At 41.2% G+C, this 24,401-nt stretch overlaps 1 protein-coding gene across 2 annotated transcripts in view; it reads left to right on the top strand.

Moving 5' to 3' along the window:
- The first annotated feature begins 7,073 nt into the window (after positions 1 to 7,073).
- The window catches only part of ELP1 (elongator acetyltransferase complex subunit 1), a 44,575-nt gene continuing 27,247 nt past the window's right edge, over positions 7,074 to 24,401 (top strand). For both annotated transcript variants that reach the window (XR_014491267.1, XM_083353091.1), the window contains exons 1-15: positions 7,074 to 7,210; positions 8,299 to 8,468; positions 9,073 to 9,225; positions 10,939 to 11,020; positions 11,554 to 11,634; positions 12,079 to 12,164; positions 13,390 to 13,489; positions 13,804 to 13,894; positions 14,336 to 14,459; positions 14,724 to 14,817; positions 17,117 to 17,350; positions 18,178 to 18,345; positions 19,489 to 19,582; positions 21,373 to 21,543; positions 23,540 to 23,646. Coding sequence is in view for 1 of the 2 variants with exons in the window: in XM_083353091.1 (XP_083209217.1) it covers positions 8,319 to 8,468; positions 9,073 to 9,225; positions 10,939 to 11,020; positions 11,554 to 11,634; positions 12,079 to 12,164; positions 13,390 to 13,489; positions 13,804 to 13,894; positions 14,336 to 14,459; positions 14,724 to 14,817; positions 17,117 to 17,350; positions 18,178 to 18,345; positions 19,489 to 19,582; positions 21,373 to 21,543; positions 23,540 to 23,646 (1,735 nt within the window). In the remaining variant the exon portion in view is untranslated. The remainder of the gene's footprint in view (positions 7,211 to 8,298; positions 8,469 to 9,072; positions 9,226 to 10,938; positions 11,021 to 11,553; positions 11,635 to 12,078; positions 12,165 to 13,389; positions 13,490 to 13,803; positions 13,895 to 14,335; positions 14,460 to 14,723; positions 14,818 to 17,116; positions 17,351 to 18,177; positions 18,346 to 19,488; positions 19,583 to 21,372; positions 21,544 to 23,539; positions 23,647 to 24,401) is intronic.

The following is a 24,401-nucleotide window of genomic DNA, read 5'->3' as shown; positions in this document are numbered from 1 at the left end:
GAATCATTCTGTTTCATAGGAAAGACACCCAAGATGATATCAGCAGCCTGGAAGAGGACTCCTGGAGCCCCAAAGTTTAATTCAAAGAGGTACCTATTTGAGCCTTTTCATGGATCACTGTCTTGTCATGGCGAAAAGGCTTACGCAACTGAAGGAAGCTATGAGTTATGCCATGCAGGGTCACCCAAGACAGACAGGTCATAGTCCATCTTGGGACTAAAGGGGAATCACTGTCATTCACCAGATTCACCCAAAAAATGGGAAGATACCCTGGCCTAGATGATGTCAGCAGCCTAGAACAGGATGCTTGGGACTACCGCTATCTTCTGGGGATGGCTTGGAAGTATTGTGAGCTGCAGAAGCCTCTCCTGCAAATCTTTCCTGTCCACATGATTTTGTAATGCAAAAGGTTTGCAGGCTGGTCTTGGAAAGGGAAGGCTGGGATTCTTTCGCATCTCAGTTTCTTCCTCCACTAGGACTGAAGTGGAGCAGGAACTGGTTGAGGAGCAGGAGAGATCTGCTGATGGCAGATACATCTGCTTGCTGAGAGGTTAACAAAGGTTTGGCAATGTCTCCAGTGGAGATCATAGCTCAAGTCCTGGTAGGAGGTACTCACTCCTGTGTTGAGTGGTATTCTTTATAAGGGCTTTATGACCCTTAAAATGAATTTTTCAAAGCACCAGAAGCAAGATAAGAAACAATAGATGGAAACTAATCAAGGAGAGAAGCAACCTAGAATTAAGGAGGAACTTCCTAACGGTGAAAACAATTAACCAGTGGATCAGCTTGCCTTCAGACGTTCTGTGTGCTTCATCACTGGAGGCTTTTAAGAAGAGACTGGACAGCCACTTGTTTCCAATGGTACAGGGTCTCCTGCTTGAGCAGGGGGTTGGAGTAGAAGACCTCCAATGTCCCTTCCAACTCTATTATTCTGTAATCTCTATTAAATCATAGATGATTATATATCCTCCCAACTTTAAAGCTTCCAGATGTACTCTTGCTGTTGGGACATGATTGAATGCACCCTATGCTTTAGCCATGTAACTGGGATCCAGAGACCTTTGGATTTATGTCTTGATGGGAACAACTGTCATTTTCAGGATTTGATGGGTGTCCAGGCTGACTCTGGGATCTACAGTCTGGAAGATCCAGAGTTCACGGATTATTATTTTTCAGATGTGAAGTCCATTAATGATTTTTCCAATATGGACTCTACAGCTGATTATTACTTTGTGGATGTGGAGTCAATTAGTCACTTTTCTGGTGTGGATTCCATGGCTGATGATTATGCTGTGAACATTTTTCTAATGTGGACTCCATGGCTGATTATTATGTTGCTGATGTGAGGTCCATTAGTAATTTTTTGGAGGTGGACTCCATGTGTGATTCAACAGATGTGGAGTCCATTCTTGATATGCCAGATCAGACCCCGAAGAGCAAGAAATAGTTTACAGTGGCACTGGAGTCCACGATGGGATGCAGAAAGCTTTGGATTTATGCCTTCATACGAATAAATGTCATTTGTCCAAGGGGCCTCCAGGAAGATGATGTTATGGATGTGGAGTCCATTACTGATGTTTCTAATGTGGACTCCATGGCCAATTCAACAGATCTGTCAGATGAGATGCAGAAGAGCGAGCAACAGGCTGTAGAGTCATCAGAGTCTGGTATCTCTTCCAGTTCCTGAGTAAAGAAAAACAAACTGTTTTCTGTTGGGAAGAGATGAAGGCCCTAAATTCTGTTCTTCTAACCTGAAAGTACTGATTGGAATGCTCTCATTTCATGGATTGAGGAGATACCTGGTACTTGGGACTTAATATTTGTACCAATGCTCTGGTGTGACCAGATCATTTGGTGCAAAGCAACAGGGAAGGGTCGTTTGTAGTTAACTGTTATCCTACATGGATTTAATGGGGGGAGGGAACTATCCCTTTCCTTTCTTTCTCTTCATGCTCTGGCCCAGGAGACTTAGTGCTGAGGCAAACCTGAAGCCCCATAGAGGGTATACTCTGATTGTAGGTAGGGGTTGCCCCTCTAGCAGTCATAATGCTCATGCTTTCCTGCAGAATGAGGCTTGTCTGCTCAACAGCTGGGCTTGGATTGTGGCCTCCTGTAGCAAGGGGGTTCTCCTTCTTGCCTTGGGTCCTTCTCCCTAAAAAGAGATGGACTAAGATGGTGGGCAGTAGTGGATGGTTAACCTGCAGGTCAGTCATGAGAGATGTGAGGATGGGGGAAGCTGTACATAAGGTAGTCAATGCTCTGGTCACTTCAGAATGCCCAAAATATTTCAGAGATGAATTCTGGATTGCAAAAATGAGCGTATGCAAAGAACAGGTCAAAGAGATAGCAGCCAAATGGCAACATAATCAAAATTTTGGCTGCCCTTTGAGTAAGTCCTGGTTTTCAAAGTCAAAGCAGGCTGAAGTTTCTCTCAGTTACTCAACCTGGAGGTGGAGACTCTTGTTGCTCACTTAGAGATTATCCAGAGAGATCTTCTGCTTTATATTTTCTTCCAAGATGCTGTCCTGCTTGAAAGAAGGAGAGACATAATCATATTTTCTGCTAGGCTGAGGAATAAATTTTGCTACCTGTCTTCTCCAATTTGGCTTTTGCCTAATGTTTTGGAGTCCATCAATTTCTATTAGCATGAAATGGAGGTGGGACCTAAGAACAAGCCAACATCTGCTGAGTGGTCTCTTGCAGAATGGGTTTTTAGATATAATCTGCACTGATATGTTTATGTATTGCATACATACAGGTCATCCTTGACTTACAACCATAATTGAGTCAAAATTTCTGTTGTTAAGCAAGACAGTTGTTAAATACATTTTCTCCCATTTTATGACCTTTCTTGCCACAGTTGCTAAGTGAATTGCTGCAGTTGTTAAGTTAGTAACATGGTTGTTAAGCAAATTTGGCTTTGCCATTGACATAGCTGTCAGAAGTCACAAAGATGACCTCGGAACAGTGCAACCATCACAATTACATGCCAGTTGCCAAATGACAGAATTTTCATCATGTGACCATGGGAATGTTGCAATGGTCATAGAAATGGTCATAAGCCACTTTTTTCAGTGCCATCATAATTTGGAATCGTCATTCAACAATTGGTTGTAAATTGAGGGCTCCTTTACTGAAAGGAGCCAGAAGTATGATTGGTTGATTCACCAAGTAGTCTGATTTTACTCAGACTAGATAATCTCTCATGCGACAAAGGTCCAGGCTCAAATGACTATATTTTGAGGCACGTTATGCAAAAACCCGGCTCTCTGGAGAAGTCTATAAAACTGGGAAAGCTGGGAATAAAGAAAAGAGGACTATTTGCAGCAAGATGGATAGACTGGATTATCATGGTGATGGGTGTCCTGCTGGAAGAGCAGATTGGGGACAGTTCATCCAGGAGAAAATCAATCTATGTAGTCACTAAGAGTCCACACTGATTTAATGGTACATAATCATAAGAGTCCACACTGATTTAATGGTACATAATCAGTCAGTGCAGATGAAACTCCCTGAAGAAGTCTGCAATGCTTGGAAAGGTGGAAGGAAAGAGAAGAAAAGAGAAGAGGATGGTTGCAAATACAGTGGTGATGGGTGCAGCTTGGGAGACCTGAAGGACCAGCTTGGGAACACATCTCCATGGAGAAAATCTATGTTGACTTTTTTTGCCCGTTACACACTCTTGGCTATATCTGTGCTCATACTCATCCAATACAAGAGCCTGATTGTAGCAACTAAAGTGGTCCTTTTATTTGGAAAGGATGGTTCTTCAGAGGATGCATCCTAGTAGTTTATACCAGGACTTTTCATGCTTTAAGGCAGGGGTGTCAAACTCAATTTCATTGAGGGCCACATCAGCATTGTGGTTGCCCTCAAGGGGCCGGGTGGGTATGGCCAGGGTGGGCGTGGCCAGCTCTACATCGTTCACATCAAGGATGGCAGTGGGGGCCGTTCCCTCACTGTTTCCAGGATGGCTTCGCGGGCCACATGAAACCACTTCGTGGGCCAGATCCGGCCCCCGGGCCTTGTGTTTGACATGTCTGCTTTAAGGCATGTGCAGAACTCAGCAGGCTGGCTGGGGAATTCTGGGAGCTGCAGTCCACACATGCCCTAAAGTGGACAAGTTTGAGAATCGCTGACATAATCCATCAGTACTTCTAATTCTAATGACTTCTCATTTCAGTATAAGTCCAATTCAAAGCATATTATCTATAAAAACCCTCCAAACTTTTTTGAAATGGGTTTTTCTGGATTTTTTATTGTTATTCTGTCTCTCACTGTTAAAATAAACCTACCATTAAAATTATAGACCGATCATTAACTTATCAGTGGGCAAACATACAAAATCAGCAGGGGATCAAATACTTTTCCCCCTCACTGTAGATAACTGGCTGTATCCATGCCAGGCAAGCCCAGTTGAACTTAATGTACTATGTAAACTCAAGCATGAGTTCAGAATATAATGGTAATGAAGGCCTCATGGTCCATCTCCTGCCCTGCAAGCATCCTTCCCGATGCACTGTTCTGCAATTTGAGAGAAGGCCAAATCCCACCAACAGTCAACTGCCATCTTGGCCCTTGCCAAGGCAACCCTACAGGGTGTGTGAGTCCCCTGAGCTGCAGCCCTCAAGAAGCTCCCCTAAACCTTTTCTCTGGAGGAGCTGCCCCCAAAACAGAAAGGTGAGCTGTCACGGTTTCGACAGATGCAATTCTTTAAAGAACCTCAACGCTGCTAACATCAGATGTTCTTGCTTTGACATGAGCGTTGCAATTTGTCTTATTTTATTTGTTGCTTTTGCTTGGTGTTGACTTCCCTACTTTCTTCTTCACTGTTTTTCTGTTACGGAAGAGATTGATATGTTGCCTTTCTTCCAAATGTTCAAGGTAGCTTTCATTGCGACTTCCTTTCCTTTTATCCCAACAACAATACTGTGAGGTAGGATGACTGAAAAAGCACAACTGGCTCAAAGTCCCTAGTAAGTTTCTGGGTGGACTTGAAGTTCAGACTGCCTTATCCTGTCCCCCTAACTCAGGGCTTTTATGACTCGTGGACTTCAACTCCCATAATTCCTGAGCCAGCATAGCTGGCTCAGGAATTCTTGGAGTTGAAGTCCACGAGTCATAAAAGAGCCAAGGTCGCCTACCCCTGCCCTAACTCCACTACACTCTCAGTTCTAATTCTGCAAATATTTACTATTTGACTTTTAAAAGTTCTAAGATGCCTTTCTCCAAAGCAGCATGGAAAATATTAATAATAAAAAAGATTATTTGTTTTATATTACTAGCGCATCTTCATTAAAGCATTTTATGAGCCCTCAGAAATAAGAGTGGGAATCCAGCTCTCAAGTGCTAGTCCACTTTGAAATCATGTCACCCCAGGCGACTTTGCTCACATCATACTATTGTTGTTGTTAGTTGCGAAGTCGTGTCCGACCCATCGCAACCCCATGGACGATGTTCCTCCAGGCCTTCCTGTCCTCTACCATCTTCTGGAGTCCATTTAAGCTCATGCCTACTGCTGCAGTGACTCCATCCAGCCACCTCATTCTCTGTCGTCCCATTCTTCTCTTGCCCTCAATCTTTCCCAGCATTAAGCTCTTCTCCAGTGAGTTCTTCCTTCTCATTAGGTGGCCAAAGTATTTGAGCTTACATTCCAGTTTCCTATGGAGAATAAATTTTTACAGAATCGGACTTTCCTTTCACCACCAGATACATCCACAGCTGAGCGTCCTTTCGGCTTCATTCTTTCTGGTGCTACTAGTACTAGCCCTCTGCTCTTCCCCAGTAGCATATTGAACACCTTCCAACCTGAGGGGCTCATCTTCCAGCGTCATATCTTTTTGCCTTTTGGTACTGTCCATGTGGTTTTCATGGCAAAAATACTGGAATGGGTTGCCATTTCCTTCTCCAGTGGATCACATTTTGTCAGAACTCTCTGCTGTGACCCTGTACGTCTTGGGTGGCCCTGCACAGCATAGCTCATAGTTTCATTGAGTTATGCAAGCCCCTTCGCCGCGACAAGGCAGTAATCCATAAAGGGGATCATACTATTATGGTTTGTTTAATAATTTATTCCATAAAAACGGTTGGTTTGCACAACACTGAACATTGCAAATTACAATGTTTGGATTCACACATATTTAACTAAATAAATCATATGATGGTTTAGTTTAATGTGTCAATGCAATCTTTTCTCTTCTTTACATTCTGAGAAGGATCTGAGATTTCCTCCTTTTGCTGGCTGTAGGAAAAAGTGAATCAGATGAATGCTTAATTCTTCTTGGAAGGACGACCACTTATCATTAGAAGAAGATTGGTAGTAACTTTTCAGACTGGCAAATTTCATTAGAAAGCGGATAATTTAAAAGTTTGTACCTTTACCCTTTAATCAAACTCCTGATTTGGAGCTACCACAGAGTAATACGCTTCTGCTGCAATCTCAGGAGTGTGGATCTATGCTGCACAAATTTATTTTATTTATTTATTTTATTTTAATTCCATTTATATCCCGCCCTTCTCCGAAGACTCAGGGCGGCTTACAAGCTTAGCAGTAGCCTTCATTCTATGTATATGCCTGCTTATTAGGGCTTTCACACACACCCCAAGCGGCATTATTACAAAGTCAGCTTAATTGGGGCACTTGCCACAAGAATGTGCCCAATGCATAATCTATAAATCCCTGGTTTTCAGAGATGAAACTACATTTAAAAGAGAACTAATCCGTAATTTCCCAATTACTAAGTCACCAATATTTCATATACTTTGAATATTATAGAGTCCGTTTCAAATATGTTATTCCCTTTCATTTACCCAGCTGACATTTAAACAAAGTTCTGGATATTTTTTTAACTATTGAATATATCGATAATTACATTTTGCATGTTTTAATAAAAGAAAAACGCAAATCCAGTATTAAAAGTACCTCACCCTTCGCAAGCACGCTCAGTTAGTTAGCAGCTCTGCTCTCACGCAGACTTCACAGCGTCACTGAGCACGCGCGACCCAGCAGCCGAGCTGCCCTCATTCTTTTTAGCTTCATCGGCTCACAGAGCATGCTCCGGAAGACCTCTGCCCAGACAGTGTGTTTAAAGATGGCAGGCGCGCTGCGTCCCTGCCGTAGTTAAGGTTGCACGCGGGCTGTTGCAAGGAAAGTAAGCGGCGCTTTTAAGGCTCTGGACGCTTTTTCGACTTTTCATTTGCGGCTTTTGAGGTAATCCACTATTATCATGGAGAAAGGGAAGCTAAAATGTTATAGATTTCTACTTTTTTTAAAAAAACTAGTATGGTCAAATTTCAGAGCAGTCATGGAAGATCCGTGTTTCTCAACCCTGGCATCTTTAAGATGTGCGGACTTCAACTCCCAGAATTCCATAGGCAGCATCTTAAAGTTGCCAAGGTTCATTTGTTTTTATTTACTTATTTAACTTATATCCCACCTTTTATTATTTTTATAAACAACTCAAGGCGACGAGCATATATAATACTGCTTTTTCCTCCTATTTTCCCCCCCAAGAACAACCCTGTGGGGTGAATTGGGCTGAGAGAGAGTGACTGGCCCAAAGTCACCTAGCTGGCTTTCATGCCTAAGGCAGGACTAGAATTCACAGTCTCCTGGTTTCTAGTGTGGTGCCTTCACCCACTAAATCAAACTGGTTGAGAAATAGTGTTAAGACAGGCAAAGTTGGGTGAGCAAAGTGTAAGAATCCTCTTGTTCAACTTCTTCAAAGGTTTCTTTAGTTCAGTGCCTCTAAGGCTAAGCTGTTCTGTTTCCAGTTGTGTATTCTGGTAACAGTGATTTTTCCAGGAAGCCCCCAAGCAGGGCAGTAGCCTTGGTTTCTAAGATCTATTGTTTGCAGATACACTGCTGCTGTACATGGAAGTCCTTGCCATATGCTTCATGATTTTGAGGCAAATTAAACAAAACCAGTCAGCACAATCATTCTAGCTCCGCATTTCTTAATCATTCACTGGGCTCATTCATAACGGTGCTAGATCATGATTTCACTTTTGGCTTAACATATTCTGTGAATCTAATCAAGTGATTTATAGCTGTGAGCTTGGTTAAGCTCCAGCAGGGCTTAGAGCACGGGTGTCAAACTCGCCACGTGTCGTGACGTATCGCGGCTCTTTTTGCATTGCCAGCAATGGGGTGGGTGCGGCTTCGGTATGATGAAACCGGACCGTGGGCCGGCAGTTTGACGCCCCTGTCATGTCAATCATCAAGAGCCAAACTTGCTCCCCTATTTATGGGGTCTGTATGTCGTCATTCGGTGTGGAAAATATATCTCTTTTTTTCAGTGGCGTGTGTGGAGAAAAAGATGAGAAACCTAAAATTATTGAGAGCGCAAGAATGCCAGCCAGTCCGAGCTCTTGGTACTCCTCAAGGTTTCACTATCCGTGCAGATAGAGGAACAGTGTTGGTCAGCACTGAGTATGGAATTGTGGAACTGGATCCTGTCACGCAGGAGGTGAGGGTTCACATGTTATCCCAGATATGGCCTTTGAGTTTGAAGAATTGTCTCACTAGCAGTGCTGTGGAAGGAAAACTGGATAATATTGCTGCTTTGAAACAGATTTAATGAAAATCTCTTTCTTCAAATAGTTGATTAAAATACTTTTTTTAAAATTTTGCTAAGCAGAGAGCCCTATCAGACTTTCAAAGAACTTAGGAGTATCCAAGAATGTAAAAAAAAATTCATTCTGTAAAATTTTCTAAACTGTAAACATGTTCTGTTCTTAAATGTTACAATCTGTACATTTCCAATAAGATTGTTTAAATGAATGTTCCTTTTCTAAATCTATTTTATTGTTAATTTGTGCAAGAAGAAACTGAATTTTGCATTCAGGTTAAATGCTCAGGCTACGTAGCTTCTTGGTGGGGTACTTCATGATGTAATAAAGAAAGTCAACGCCAGCACCTTAATTTGGAGCAGAGCCAAGATACAGATAAAAATCGAAGATGTTTGCATTTGTTTGTTAATCTTTCAAAAAACTAGCAATAATGATCCAAACAATATATAGAACAAGAATGAAAGATTTCTCATGAGCCTTTATCTTGTCTTTGTTTTAAAGGTCATCAACGAAATTACTTTGACAACTGAGGGTTTTCTGCCAGAAGATGGAAGTGGATGTATTGTGGGCCTGGAGGATTTGCCAGATATAGAATCAGTCTGTGTGGCTACAACAATTGGTGATGTTATACTGTGCAATCTTAACACTCACCAGGTATGGCAGAATGGCAATTCTTGGGTATTGCACCCAAGTAAGATATGAAATAGAATGCAGGAACACAACACATAATAACAAAATTAGTTTGCTTTGATATTGCTGGTCTCAATATAGTTGTTGCCCCTTTAAATAAATATATTAGCTTCTTGCACATAAGAATAAAAATAACTATGAAAGATACAAATCATCGTATGTATATATTTTCTGTGGAAGTGCTTACCCTTTGAAATGATCTTGCTCCTGAGATTCAGATGAACCAACCCTCTCTAACCCTTTTGGAAAGCTGGGAAAACCTGGTTTTCCCCATAGGTTGGACCAGGGCATTAGATGAGCTCATTTTCTGGGAAATAGAACGTATGTTTACTTGACCTTTGCAATATGTTGTCTGTTATGTTGGTTATGGATGTAATTTCTCTGATTCTGTATCATTATGTTGCCAGGTTCTGTGTAGCAGCACTTAAAATCCATCAGAAGATGACCTGTGCCATTCTTTTTAGGTTTTTTTAAAAATAATTTTCAGGTTTTTATAATTAATATCTTTAGACTTTGATGTAAGTTTTTTTTACCATGGTGTATCTTTTATGCCTTTTAATTTTTTTTGTACCCCGTCCTCTTCATGCTGGCTTTTGACTATAATAAAGATTTGATTTGATTCAGTTGCTAAACAGGGCAGTCATAAAGCAAGGACTATCTATAAAGATAGAGCTGGTACTCCTGGTTGTGCATCTTGTCTATGCTGCTTCACAGGGCTAATACATAATAAACACATCATATTAAGATGTTGAGCTTACCCATAATGTGCCAAAATTATGTGTCATAACTTGCAACATTCAGGAAGAGCTAAGACCTCCACTGACATCTCCTGTTAATAGTGTATTTCTTAAAATCCTTAAGAGTGTATTAATTGATGATAATTTTTATGATCTTTGTAAACAGTTAATATGCTTGAGTGTAATAAAGAATTTAACTTCAAAATGTTTAGTCTAATTTCCATTGAGATTGTTTTTAAGCAATTAGCATTTTCTTTAAAAAAAGAGCAAATTTATACTACATTGAAACATATGGGCTGGTGACCACTATATGGGAGCAAAGAGCTAAGATTTTTTGTACAGTATCACTGCAGCCATAGTAATGAAGATATACAGGTAGTCCTCAACTTACAATAATTTGTTTAATGACTGTTCGAAGTTGCACTTATGACCATAGCAGCATCCCCATGATCACATGATCAAACTCAAGATGCAACTGACTCATATTTATGACGGTTGCAGTGTCCCGGGGTCATGTGACCACCTTTTGCAACCTTCTGACAAGAAATGGGGAAGCCAGATTCACTTAAAAACTGTGTTACTAATTTAACAACTGCAGGGATTCACTTAACAACTGTGGCAAGAAAGGTCATAAAATGGGGCAAAACTCAATAAACCTCTTGCTTAGTAACATAAATTTTGGGCTCAATTGTGATCGCATCACCTACGTTGATATCATGTTCCAGTCTCATTTCTAGTTAAATATTATGGTGAGAACTGCTTATACAAGACTACAGAAATAGTAGTATTGCAGGACTAGAACATGATCACTATCCATCTGTATTTGAGTAGGTCTCTTTTTTCTTACTTGAAGATGATTGATGGAAAATATGTAGTTTGCTTGATTTATTGATGTTGATTGCTGTTAAAAAGATATAAACAGTATTAAACACTTTTGCAGCTGGAATGTGTTGGGAGTGTGGACAGTGGCCTGACCACAATGAGCTGGAGTCCTGACCAAGAACTTGTTCTTCTTGCTACAGGTACAAATCAAAATTGCAAAACATTCTCAACTTTATTCTCTGTCTTTTGGATTCTGGCAGAGAATGCTTCATTGCATCTGATGGTTTACAAAATAGTAACTAGCCATTGATTTGCATTAACTATTCCTTGTTTGCCAAATACATGGTGGGTTCATATGACATGCATTAATATCACTTTTAACCACAACAGGCAACAAAGCAATAGGCAGGGCCAAGGGTGGACACAATCCATAATTAAAGCTCTTCCCCTTTGTATGACATTGACACAGATAGAAAGGGGTGGGGCTTGAAACCATAGTGGCACCCACTTTTCCCTCCTCTCTGTTGTGGACAGCACTGGAGGAGGTTTCACTTTTTCTAGAGGTCTGTCAAGAAAAGAGATAATTTTTCAAGGAAGAGTTAATCTGAACTAAACAGGGATTTGGCTTGAGAACTTCAGAATTAGAAGATGCCTCCTCCTCCTGTGATTGCAAGATGATTCAACTGCACTTAAACATTTTAATTTCAAACTTCTTTATATATTCTTGTGACAGGTGAGCAGACTCTGATTTTGATGACAAGAGACTTTGAACCAATTGCGGAAAGACAGATCCACCAGGATGACTTTGGAGAAGGTGAGATAGTAGTGCAGATGCTAGAATTTTACAAAATATATTACTGCAGTTCTGTGAAGGGCTAGGCTACACAGAGAAATTGAATTAACTGAAAATAGCTTCAGCTGCTCTATCAATTGTTATGTGCTGAAGTCATGGACTGCGTGTTCATTGGTATCAGGGCAGTAAATTAAAAGAGAGCAATGTTTTGTAGTCACTTGTTACGTACATGTGACATTGCCATCAGTCTGGCTGGCAATCTATCATGTATAAAAGCATTAACTGAATGTGGAGTGGATTTTTTAAACTTGGAAGTTGTCTAAAGAATATATTTGTCATGAAGTGGCCTATAAATACTATTGCCTCTGGAAAATTACAAATAAACACTAGAAAAATTGGATGTATGTTTTTGACAGATCTATAAAATATGAATCTTCAAATATTCTTTACTTGATTGATTCTTAGGCAAATTTATTACTGTTGGATGGGGTAAAAAAGAAACACAGTTTCATGGATCGGAAGGCAAGCAAGCTGCTCATACCAAGTCAATGGTACTACGTTTTTAATTACAAATACTGATTCTATGTGCAAATATTTAATTACAATGATGCAAGGAATATGCACTTTTACTGCAGACGTGAATATTAAAATATATGCAATAAGTCATAGAACTGGAATAATGATGAGAGCTTGGAATTTGGGTAGAAAACGTCCAGATTCCTAGCAACCATGAAGTTCACTGCCTGATCTTGACTCAGTGGCACAGCTGAATTTGCATTTAATGATGGGCCAGGATATAATGTTAATACATGAATTTTTGCAAGTCAAAGCTAAGTCCTGAGTTCATGTGCCTGTCTTTTATCCCCTGTATTTGAATACAACCAGATGGAAATATCAACTATGATTTAGTTTCATTTTCCTTGATTCCTGCCTCTTTTGTTCAAGTCAGGAATATAATAGTTGCTCAATAAGTCAACAGCAAGTCATTTTTAATGAGCATGTTTAAATTGTGATTCCTGGTTCACACCTAATGTCAAGCCAAGAATTCAAGAAAGTAAAATTAAAGGCAATGAGAGTTCTCCCAGCTTGTGGGAGAATAAAAAAAAATGCATAGGTGCCTCGGGTGACACATTAATGATTGTGCATATGGTGCAAAGTATTTATATGGTTAGTATGTGCTAATACGGTATGTAAGTTTATATGTGAATGGGTCTACATATTTGATCTTGCATTGCTGCTTCACTAACTTTTGTGGGGATTAAAAGAGTTTTATGAATCAGCATTTAATTAATATTGTTGCCTTTAAGAGCATCTAAGATCCTTGTGATTAATTTGTGTGCCTAGCTATAGGGGATGTCAAAATGGTATGGCTATTCTGCAACTTCCCCTAGGGTGAAATTTTGCTAGATTTGAATTCCATGATCACTGTTATCTTAGCGGGCCTCCTGAATGTAAGGAGAATTGAGGGAAGACTGATAATGTGTTGAGACAATATTTGGCTTGGACTCTCTAGTAGCTGAGCCTGCATGGTAGCACTTCATAGAAATACAATTATATTAAAGGAGAATAATTAGGTGGTAATGGTCCTTTAGGAGCAAGTTACATATATCAGGGATCACCCTTTACAGGTGATGGGCACCATTGCAAGTTGTAACAATTTAAAATTTTAAAGCACCTTAAATCTCACGAAATCTTGTGATGTTTGTAAGATTTCAGTCAAGGTGTTTAAAAATATCTATACCCAAATTTTGCATCATTTCATATGATCTTTTTCAGGAAATATTGCCTGCTTTACTATGGGATGACCATAAACCTCGCATCAGTTGGAGAGGAGATGGACAGTATGTAGCTGTGAGTGACATTTGCCCAGGAACAGGTTGGTACCATTTTAAAATAATAGCATGATAGTTTCTGTTAGCTTTTGACTGAGCAGGTGAAGGAAGGAAAGTTTTGTTTTTTTTGTTTTTTAAAAAAAATCTTCCAAAGTCTCAAGGTTGTCCCACATTTTGATGCAGCTTTCCCCAACTTGGTATGGTTGATACCATGATACCGCACCACAGTGATAAAGAATTACGGGAATTCTACTGAGTTGTAATGATTCTCTCTCTCTCTCTTTTTCTCTCATCCGTTCATGGGTTCCTTGACTTTGTCCTCTACCTTGGGAATTATGGGTATTCCGCAAACATTCAGGGGCTCGAAAAGTGAGAGTGTGGAGCCGGGAACTTATTCTACAAAGTACCAGTGAGCCTGTCCCAGGCCTAGGACAAGCACTGGCCTGGAAGTGAGTAAGGAAATACAGGGTGTTTCATGATGTGTGTATTACTGGCTTTCTGATTATAGTTTTTTCTATTATTCATCAAGCTAATATTTTACTGAAAATCACCATTAATTCTGAATCTAGGGTGCAGGATTATGATCCCACTCAATCACTCCTAATCCATTTTTAATGCATTTCTTTATTCAATTTATGTGGTCACCCATATATGGTTCTGGGTGGCTAACAGAATAAAAAACAAGAGAAAGATACCATAAAAAGCAATGAATAACAAATATAGGGGCCGAGATAAAATCTACCAACATTGTCAATGTTACCAAAATTGGGACCCAACCACACATAATAATGGATACTTTTTAGAAAAATCTGTGAATCTTTGGAGAATTTTTGCTTGAAAACTGGTTCTAAGTCATTTCTTCACTTCTTTCTTTTCTGCTTATATTTCAGGCCCTCAGGAAGCTTGATTGCTTCTACACAGGATAAAGCCAACAAACATGATGTTGTGTTCGTAGAACAAAATGGGCTCCTTCATGGAGAATTTACTCTTCCTTTCCAAAAAGGCCAAGTAAAGGTAGGATGTACTTTTTTCTTGAGGCACAGTTCAGTTAACAGTCATTGGATCTGCAGACTTTTTTCTCACTAGCGTATCTGACATTATTTCCCTCAGTGGGAGGACTGTTTTTAAACTGTAAGTTGTCTACATGAACGTGTTTGCAGATTACCAAGAGCAGAGCTTGACTCAGAGAAGATTTTAATTACGTAGTTATGTACGGCATGACATTTTTTTATTAAAAGGTGCTTTAGATAGGTGATGACCCTAGTTGTATTTCTATAGGTAAATGAGCTGCTCTGGAATTCTGACTCTACGATATTGGCTGCCTGGGTGGAAGAACTGGAAAGTGACAGTAGTTCTCAAAGAAAGATGTATGGTAAGAACATTCAGTAATCATTTCTTAATTTTACAGAACCTATTGGGTTTGTCACAGCCCTATAGTCTTGGCCTACTTTATTTTGGTTTTGTGCATAGCTATTCTCAGCCATTTTTTTATCTGGAGGCTACAGTATCAAAACTCCAAATATATTATGTGTCTAAGCTTTACACTGGAGGGACATGTGGTTTTAGCTCTTCTCAACAAGAAAAAGGAGAATTAAAGGGAGTCAGTAACTGATTGATGATGAATATATGCTATCAAGTTGATACTGAATCTTGGTGATAGATTGATAGTTTTCTCTAGGAGGATCTGTCGCCATTCCAGTCCTTCAGGTTTTCTAACAATTCTGTAACTGAGTCCATCTAGCAATCAGCAATTGGCAACCTGAGTGAGGGTATCTTCCCCGCCGTCTTGAAGGAGGCGGTGGTGAGGCCTCTCCTCAAGAAGCCTGCCTTGGACCCAGCTGTATTGAACAACTTTCGTCCTGTCTCCAACCTTCGCTTTCTTGCGAAGGTTGTTGAGAGTGTGGTGGCTCATCAGCTCCCTCTGGTCCTGGATGAAGCGGATTATCTAGACCCGTACCAATTGGGTTTCAGGCCCGGGCACAGCACGGAGACGGCATTGGTCGCGCTGGTGAATGATCTCTGGAGGGCTCGGGACAGGGGGCATTCCTCTGTTCTAGTCCTATTAGACCTCTCGGCGGCTTTCGATACCATCGACCATGGTATCTTGCTGCGGCGTCTCAGGGGACTGGGAGTGGGAGGCACAGTTTTACAGTGGTTCTCCTCCTATCTCCAGGGACGTTCGCAGTCGGTGTTGGCAGGGGGGCAGAGGTCGACCGCGAGGTCTCTCATTTGTGGAGTTCCTCAGGGGTCGGTCCTCTCGCCTCTCCTGTTCAACATCTATATGAAACCGCTGGGTGAGATCATTCGTGGCTTTGGAGTTGGGTATCATCAGTACGCTGATGATACCCAACTTTTCTTTTCGACCCCAAACCACCCCAGTGATGCCCTCAACGTGATGTCCCGTTGCCTGGAGGCGGTTCGGGTCTGGATGGGGAGGAACAGACTTCAACTCAACCCCGACAAGACTGAGTGGCTTTGCATACCTTCATCCCGGGTCTATTCGGACATTCCACCTCTGGCTATGGGGGGTGAACTATTACCCCCCGTAGATAGGGCTCGCAACTTGGGAGTCCTCCTAGATTCACGGCTCACCTTGGAAGACCATATAGGAGCTGTGACTAGGGGGGCCTTCGCCCAGGTTTGCCTGGTGCGCCAGTTGCGGCCCTATCTTAGCCGGGATGATTTGTGCACGGTCACTCATGCGCTCGTGTCCTCTCGTCTGGACTACTGCAACGCTCTCTACATGGGGCTGCCCTTGAGGACCACCCGGAAGCTCCAACTGGTACAGAATGCAGCCGCGAGAGTTGTGTTGGGAGTCTCCCGATACTCCCACGTTACACCTCTGCTCCGTGAGCTGCATTGGTTGCCAGTTGTCTTCCGGGTGAGATTCAAGGTACTGGTAACGATGTTTAAAGCCCTCCATGGCATGGGGCCGGAGTACCTTAGGGAACATCTGCTGCCGGCATCAAGCTCCCTGCGCCCTGTGCGTTCCCACAGAGAGGGCCTCCTCAGGGTGCCACCGATCAGAGAATGTCGATTGGTGGCCCCCAGGGGGAGATCCTTCTCTGTGGGCGCTCCGGAGCTGTGGAATCAGCTACCGGTAGAGCTCCGGATGGCGCCCGATCTTCGCTCCTTTCGTCGCGATCTCAAGACATTTTTGTTTGTACAAGCTGGCCTAGCCTGATGGGGATCGGTGGGGTTGTTTTATCTTTGGTCTCTTAATTTTATCTTGGGGTTTTTAGAATTGTACTCCTATTGTTTTAACTAGGGCAACTGTTTAATCTCTTTTTAATGTTTGTATTTGGTATTTTATTCTGCCCTGTGAACCGCCCTGAGTCCTCAGGGAGAAGGGCGGTATATAAATGTTATTAAATTAAATTAAATTAAATTAACCCCGAAATCAAATCTGGATCTTCTTGGTGTTATTGCCCTACCTCTTCCCCTACCTCTTCCCTGAACTATGGACATCACAGAGATGGAGAAAGAGGCAAGCAAACGTACAATGTTGAGTAATTAGGTGGAACAAGTTTTTGTAGAAACCATCAGTTGGGAAGAGTCAATTTTATAGTGAGTTTCAGTAGCACATCATCAGTAAGATTCAGAGCTTACACAAAGTACAGTGTACTCTTACCTCTCCTATGTTCTATAAACATTTTGTCTTCTAATTACAGTTCAGTTGTGGACAACAGGAAACCATCACTGGTATTTGAAACAAAGCCTGCATTTTGGCAGCCTTGACGGCAGCCCACCTCTTGTATCCCTGGTGTGGGATCAGGAGATTCCCTATCGACTTCATGTCCTCTGTAAACAGTGGCTTTATCTTTGCTATGATTGGCAGTGGAGTACTGATCACAGCATTGGTGGAGGGGCCAATGACTCAGCTAGTGTAGCAGTCATTGATGGAGGTACGTTTCAAACTTCCCTTTACTGCAACTACAAGAATTTCACAAGAATGATATGTATATCACTTTAGGGAAGGGTTGGAAGCAACCCACTGGCCAGTTTATAAAGCCTTGTTAACTAGTAGACTAGTGGGGATAATGTGATACTCACAAATAACTTATAGGAGAAAATGTATGTAGCTTAGGGTTGAGCTGTTAAGTCCTTGGTACCCTCTGAGCTTGGTTGTTTTCTTGCAGATATTTCATTATCAGGCTTTTTTACATTATCAGTGGGGAGAAGAATCACAATTTGCTGTTGTGTACATTAACTTGAGCCCTGCCAATCTTGGGGGGGGGGGAGAGAGAGAGAGAGAGAAAGAGAGACCTTCCTTCTTGATGTCTTCTTGATTGGGGCATTATTTTTCCCCTGATGCTGATTCCTGCTTACATGGGTGTTAATTTCTGAAGTGGTTGTGTTTTAGTTTACATTTGTTTCCTTGTTAGGCTTTGATTGTATCTTTTGAATGGCAAATATATATCATGGTGAATTTTACATAGCTTTCAAAAGATGTGATCTAGGCAACTTTTGTTATGAAGTCATGTGTTATGACAGGTCTGATGAGAAGAGGAGGCAATGATTTGCTAAACACTTTGCTTTGTATCATTCAAGGACTGCCCAAAACCGTATCATCTGAATATAGATCCACACACCTATACATAAATATACGTATATATACACATACTTATATGCACACATATATACTATACGTACACACATACATACACACACACACACACACATACACTTTTCTGATTCTTAAATGAACTTTTTTCCTTTTCATTTTTGAAAGATAAGCTTCTGTGGACAGCCTTTCTTCACGCTGTGGTCCCTCCACCTCTTTGTACATATCAGCTCCAGCTCTCCTCTGCTGCCAATCAAGTTGCTTTCTCTACAGAGTCTCAGAGTGGGGATCTTGCTGTTCTGGATGCAGAGAACAGGTTGTCCATTTATAGACTGGGTAGGTAATCTGAATCTTTGACCAACTTTGGTCTGGGCTTGGGAGCTAAGTAGTGACACCACTGGTTAATGTTTGGATGGGAGATCACCAGAGAATTCCAAGCTTGTAAGCTAGACTGGGAAATGAGAGAAACTTCAGGAAAAGGCAAAAGGGATGCCACTTTGATACTTTCCAGAAAATGACATGGATATATTCACATGTCCACTAGATAATTTGTAGGACTCTTTGTCTTTGATTTTTGTTCATGGGGATATGGTTTCAGTTCTGTGTATTGGCTGGAACAGTGGATTGCCTCAGATCCTGCTACCTTTTAAAAACTGAACTATGATATATCTGTATTTGGGGAAAGTCTTGGAGAGAACTCCAGTTTTTCTAACAAAACCTTTTTCAGATGAGGCATAGTAGTAAATTTGAACTGTAAAAAGTATGGGAATTGATAGTTGCCTTAAGCCCTCCTCAATCAATGTACCTGAAAAATTCAGCACAGGGTATTCTGTGTAAAAATACAGAAATTCCCTCCAAGATGTAAGGGTGGAAGTCATGTAATGTCCATCCTCAGAGAAAAAGCAAGTCAGCCGTATAGGGTAGGGGTCCCCACCCTCCAGTCCGTGGACCAGTACGGATCCTCCAGATGCCGCACCCACCCCAGCTCCGGCAATGCAAAAGAAGTCACAATACGTCACGTCACGTGACGTGGTGACTTTGGCACCCGTGTCTTAGAGCAATCATGGAAGAAGGAAGGGACTGGAAGATGCCTGTAAGAGAAAAGACCTATGGTAGCTTGTGCAGCCAGTCTCTGTTCTCATCACAGCTTCCATTGTCCAGGAAATGTTTGATATAGAAGAATCATAGCTCATATTTGTCTGGAAATTATAGAACACTTCCATTGGAAAATAGTTTGAGCTTATTTTTGATCCTGTCCATGTGGAATGGCCACCTGGTGTTTTTATTTGCTAAGCCATTACTTTAAAGAATAATATTGTGGCAATAAAGATAAAAAGCTCTCTCTCTCTCTCTCTCTCTCTCTCTCTCTCTCTCTTTCTCTCTCTCTCTCTCTCTCTCTCTCTCTCTCTCTCTCTCTCTCTCTCTCTCTCTCTCTCTCTGTGGTTTAGCTCAATAATATCCCTAATTGCCTTTTGACAGATAATCATCCAGAATTGGACTCTACGGTTAAAATGGATGCAGTTGATGGAAAAAGATTTACAGCTGCTGTTCCTCGGCTGGAAACGTCATACAGGTACTGGATGTCACATTTGACTCTGGAAAGCACTGATTGGAGTCATTGGTTAGAGATAGGAGGGAATGATTTTACAGACACCCCTCCCCCCAAGTTCTAGGATGGTTCTTTCTTTTCCTTTTCTAAATTGGAATTGTCATTTGGGAGATATACATAACAGTTCACATAACATAATGAGCCCTGGTGGTGCAGTGGTTAGAATGCAGTACTGCAGGCTACTTCTGCTGACTGTCTGCAGTTTAGCAGTTCGATTCTCACCGACTCAAGGTTGACTCAGCCGTCCATCCTTCCGAGGTCGGTAAAATGAGGACCCAGATTGTTGGGGGGGCAATATGCTGACTCTGTAAACCGCTTAGAGAGGGCTGTAAAGTACTGTGAAGGGATATATAAGTCTAAGTGCTATTGCTATTGCTATAATCCATAGTAAGATATAATTAGTAGAGTTCACTCTTTCTGTCTCTGGTCACAAAGGTAGGGCGTAAGTTAAATAAGAGTTTGTGTTTGCATAGATACTGTTAATGCTGTGATATGAACTAAGAAGCCATTCAGCTATGTTAGGTATGACTCCCATAGCTTCTGGCTACCTGATCCATACTGGCTGGGGTTATCAGGACTCTTATTCATCACATCTTGAAGCCTGTAGCTGCCTTAAAGTAGAGGTCTTCAAACTTGGCCCTTTTATGACTTGTGGACTTCAACTCCCAGAATTCCTCAGTCAGGCACACTGGCTGAGGAATTCTGGGAGTTGAAGTCCACAAGTCATAAAAGGGCCAAATTTGAAGACCCCTGCCTTAAGAGTATGAAGTAGCTTTCAGGTTTGTTTCTCAGAGGCAGTTCTTCCTAGATTTTGTAACACGGCTTCCTCCAGTTGCTCCACTCTCCAGATGCGTGGCTTCACTTCAGAGAATTGCCAAGAATTAGATCACACATCTGGAGAATTTATTTATTTATTTATTTATTTATTTATTTATTTATTTATTTATTAATTATTGGGACTTATATGCCGCCCTATCTCCCGAAGGACTCAGGGCGGCTAACAACAGTAACATATAATAAATACAGAAGTTAAGATAAAAATTAAAATTAAAGGCCTCTGTACAATAAATTAAAATAATTAAAATAAATTAAAAGTTAGAGTTAAAAATTAAAAACATAATTAAAATCCCTGTCAGTCCAGGTCAGCCAGGTGGAAAAGGAGAGTTTTGAGGCCGCGGCGAAAGGACCGGAGATCTTGGGCCATCCGAAGCTCAGGGGGGAGCTGGTTCCACAGGGCTGGCGCTCCCACAGAGAAGGCCCTCACCCTGGGGGTCGCCAGCCGACATTGTCTAGCCGACGGTACCCTGAGGAGGCCTTCTCTGTGTGAGCGTACTGGGCGATGGGAATTCGTTCCTGGCAGCAGATGATCCTGCAAGTATCCCGGTCCTAAGCCATGTATTTGAATTTGCCAAGTTTGGAGAAGACTTGCTGTACACTTCCTCCCTGTCAACACATAAAATAAGTGAACTGGTTTAAAAGCACTGCAGTTGAACTGACATGAGAAACAGATAGCATAAATTTCCTATGAAGTCATCCAAATATCCAAATGTAAATTTACCCCTGACAAAACTGTAATAACTGTAATAACTACCATAGAATACGTAAACGTCATGGAAACTATTGTAGAGTCACTGATATTTGGGCGAGTCCATTTTTTCTGCCTATTTGCCTAGACACATTTTAAAAACTTGTATAATTTAGCATTAATTACTCACCTAAATGTCTTTGACTTTGGGGGGGGACAATTATCACAGAATTGACCTGCGTGATGACAAAAGAGGAAGGAATCCACTGTGGCTTCGTTTTCTTACCTGGCTGCAAGATGACTTACTCTTAGCTGCCAGCCAGGGCTGTTTCCCAACGCACACGATTATTCATCATCTGAAGATGGGCTCCTCAGGACAAGAAGGACATGTCGATATCGGGTACTGTTTATGTTTATCGCATTAATGAAAATCAAGCTATTTTTTGTGTGGTTCTGGATCAAAAGGCAACTTTCCTCCTGAATGCTTTTTTCTTCCCCTTTTTGTTTTTTTAAACTGGTTAGTTGAACTAGCATAGAAGCTTTGACAGGATGAATGCTGGTGATGGAGACAAGGTCATTCTTCCATATTTATTTTTCCCTCTTCTAGCTTGCTGATGTGTTTCTACAGCATTAAACAGTGTTGTACTATTTATTGATTGATTGATTGATTGATTGATTGATTTGATTTGATTTGATTTGTATACCGCCCTTCTCCCGAAGGACTCAGGGCGGTGAACAGGGACATAAATACCAAAATACCCAAAATACAGAAATTAAAACAAATTAAACCCTAGTGCCCAAATGTAGAAAATAAATTACATTAAAAGTAAGTAGAGCAGTCCCTTAAGGTGCACGATTGGTTGTGTTAGAAAATGCTCACAGGGTGTGAGGCAGCTTGTGTTTACAGGTAGCCCTTGACTTACAACCAGAACTGAGACCAGAATTTTCATTGCTAAGCAAGGCAGTTATTTAATGAGTCACACCCACTCTTTTTTTTTTTTTGGCTCTGGTGGTCAAGCAAATCACTAGCAGTTGTTAGGGTAATACCGTAAGTTAATAAGCAAATCTGGCTTCCCCATTAACTTTTCCTGTCAGAAACCGCCTGAAAAGATTGCAGATGGCAATGTCATGAAACCCAGGTACTGCAGCTGTCATAAACACATGCCAATTGCCAAACACTCAAAATTTTGATCGTAACTGTGATGGTTATAAGTGCGAGTACAAGTTGAAAGTCACTTTTTCCAGTCCTGTTGTGAGTTCAAATGGTCACTAGATGAACGTTGTAAGTTGAGGACTATGTAAATTGGCATTTTTATGGGTAACTTTGTAATATTGTTTTGTTGATGTGCAGTCATACTATAAATTATGTTAGTCGGACACAGGGGGCTCAATGGAGCACCCATGAAAGCAAGTATCAGGGCTATCCCGTATCTGTAAACTGGTAGTCAGCTTTCATAATTTTGGTACACTTTGGAAACCTTTACAAACCATTTCTAACTCGGCAGAAGTTGCTCCAGCGTAATAAAAGCTATTGGTGTGCTGTGCTGATGTTGAGTCTCCCAAGGAAGCATAAGAACAGTTAAGTACTTATTCCAAATGCCCTTCAATTTTGTCTTCCTGTCATTGCTAATATGATTGTGCCTCACTTTAGATTCGAAGGGCAAAATGTGATTTAGAACATGGGATTTGCATGTAGTATCCATCAAGAACACCTTGAACTAAACTTTCTTTCCCAAAGGGCCTCTGTGCAAGCCCAGGAAAAGATGCAGCTCCTTGCATGAGTTTCTAGTAGATGTTGCATCTGGCTAATGTACACCAGGAATCGTATTTTTCCCTTTGGATTTTAAATTTGTACAACCCAAATTTTTATTAATATTTTTGAGGTACCTATTGTGATTTTGTTGTAGAGAGTTTTTATTGCCCACATTTGTGCGTTACCCTTCTTTCCCAAAACTCAGGGCAGCTCATCCCTTTTATCCTGGAAAACAAGCTAGACTGATAACTAGCAACTTGCTCAATGTGAAATTTGCAGCTACACTGAGGACCAGAAATCAGAAACCTTATAGTTCAATACTCTGTACTACATGTAGCCCAGTTACACCAGACCTAAATACCCAGGAATCTGTATACATCTGATATATCTTAGCAATGAGAATAATAGCAGTTACTAATATTTCAGAAAAATGCATTGTCAAAAAAACTACTGGAGCAGTAGGGGCAGCGATCTTAAATTAAGGTTCCGTATGGCTCAGTTTACAAGTGCTGCATATTGAAGTTCGAGCTTCAGATAATTCTACTTCTTTTCTCTATAGTCACTGCTAACACTTGTGTGACTGCAAGACGGCATTCAAGACATAAATTGACCGACTTTCTCCCTTTTCTGCCCCTTCTTATAGGTCCCCTGTGAGCGTTGATGGTGATGTGATCAGCCTGTGTTGCAACCCAAAGACCAAAACAGTGGCTCTGCAGCTTTCTGATGGGCAAATCCTGAAGTATCTGTGGGGTATGTGTGAGGTACTCCATTGGTTTGGGCTTGGAACAGAATCCAAATGCTTGTTCCACCTGGGAAGGAACTGCTTAGGTCTTTGTCACCCGTGAGACAGATTACCCAGTAGCCAAAGTTAACCAAGGCAGAAAACACTCCAGCTGCCTTTCTCCCTAGCAGTGAAAACAGAATTACGATACTTGGAAAATGTAAGCAAATTAATGTCCTTCCATAATATTCAAAACTATATGTTAGCTCAGGGGTCTTCAAACCTGGCCCTTTTATGTCTCGTGGACTTCAACTCCCAGAATTCCTCAGCCAGCATGCCTGGCTGAGGAATTCTGGGAGTTGAAGTCCACAAGTCATAAAAGGGCCAAGTTTGAAGACCCCTATGTTAGCTCATACAGCTACCTCATGTAGCGATATTGGATGGATATGCTCTGTTTCAGTTTAAGGCAATTTCAAATGCTCAAATAACCTGAACATTCATGAGCTGATTTTGTAATTTTCTTGCAGTGTTCATGTTCCAATTTGCCAAATCTTTCTCCCGTCCAATTCCCAAGGCCCAGACTGCTGGACTAGAGAGAACTGCCTTTTGTTATCTTCTTCTCAGAAAGAAGAGAAATTGCATGATAGTTCTTGTATACAGGAGCCTTGATTTGACTTGTAATGCATCTTTGGGGCCCAAAACTTTGCCTGTCTCTGCTTTACTATACTGTACTATGGTGCACTGTGTATATGAAACACAACCTGCATTTTGTGGTTTCTAGTAA

This window comes from Vipera ursinii (assembly GCF_947247035.1).
Source record: "Vipera ursinii genome assembly, chromosome: 2".
In the NCBI taxonomy this organism is placed as follows: domain Eukaryota; kingdom Metazoa; phylum Chordata; class Lepidosauria; order Squamata; family Viperidae; genus Vipera; species Vipera ursinii.
Note: the sequence above shows the minus strand (reverse complement) of the source record. Positions and strands in the feature narration are given on the sequence as shown.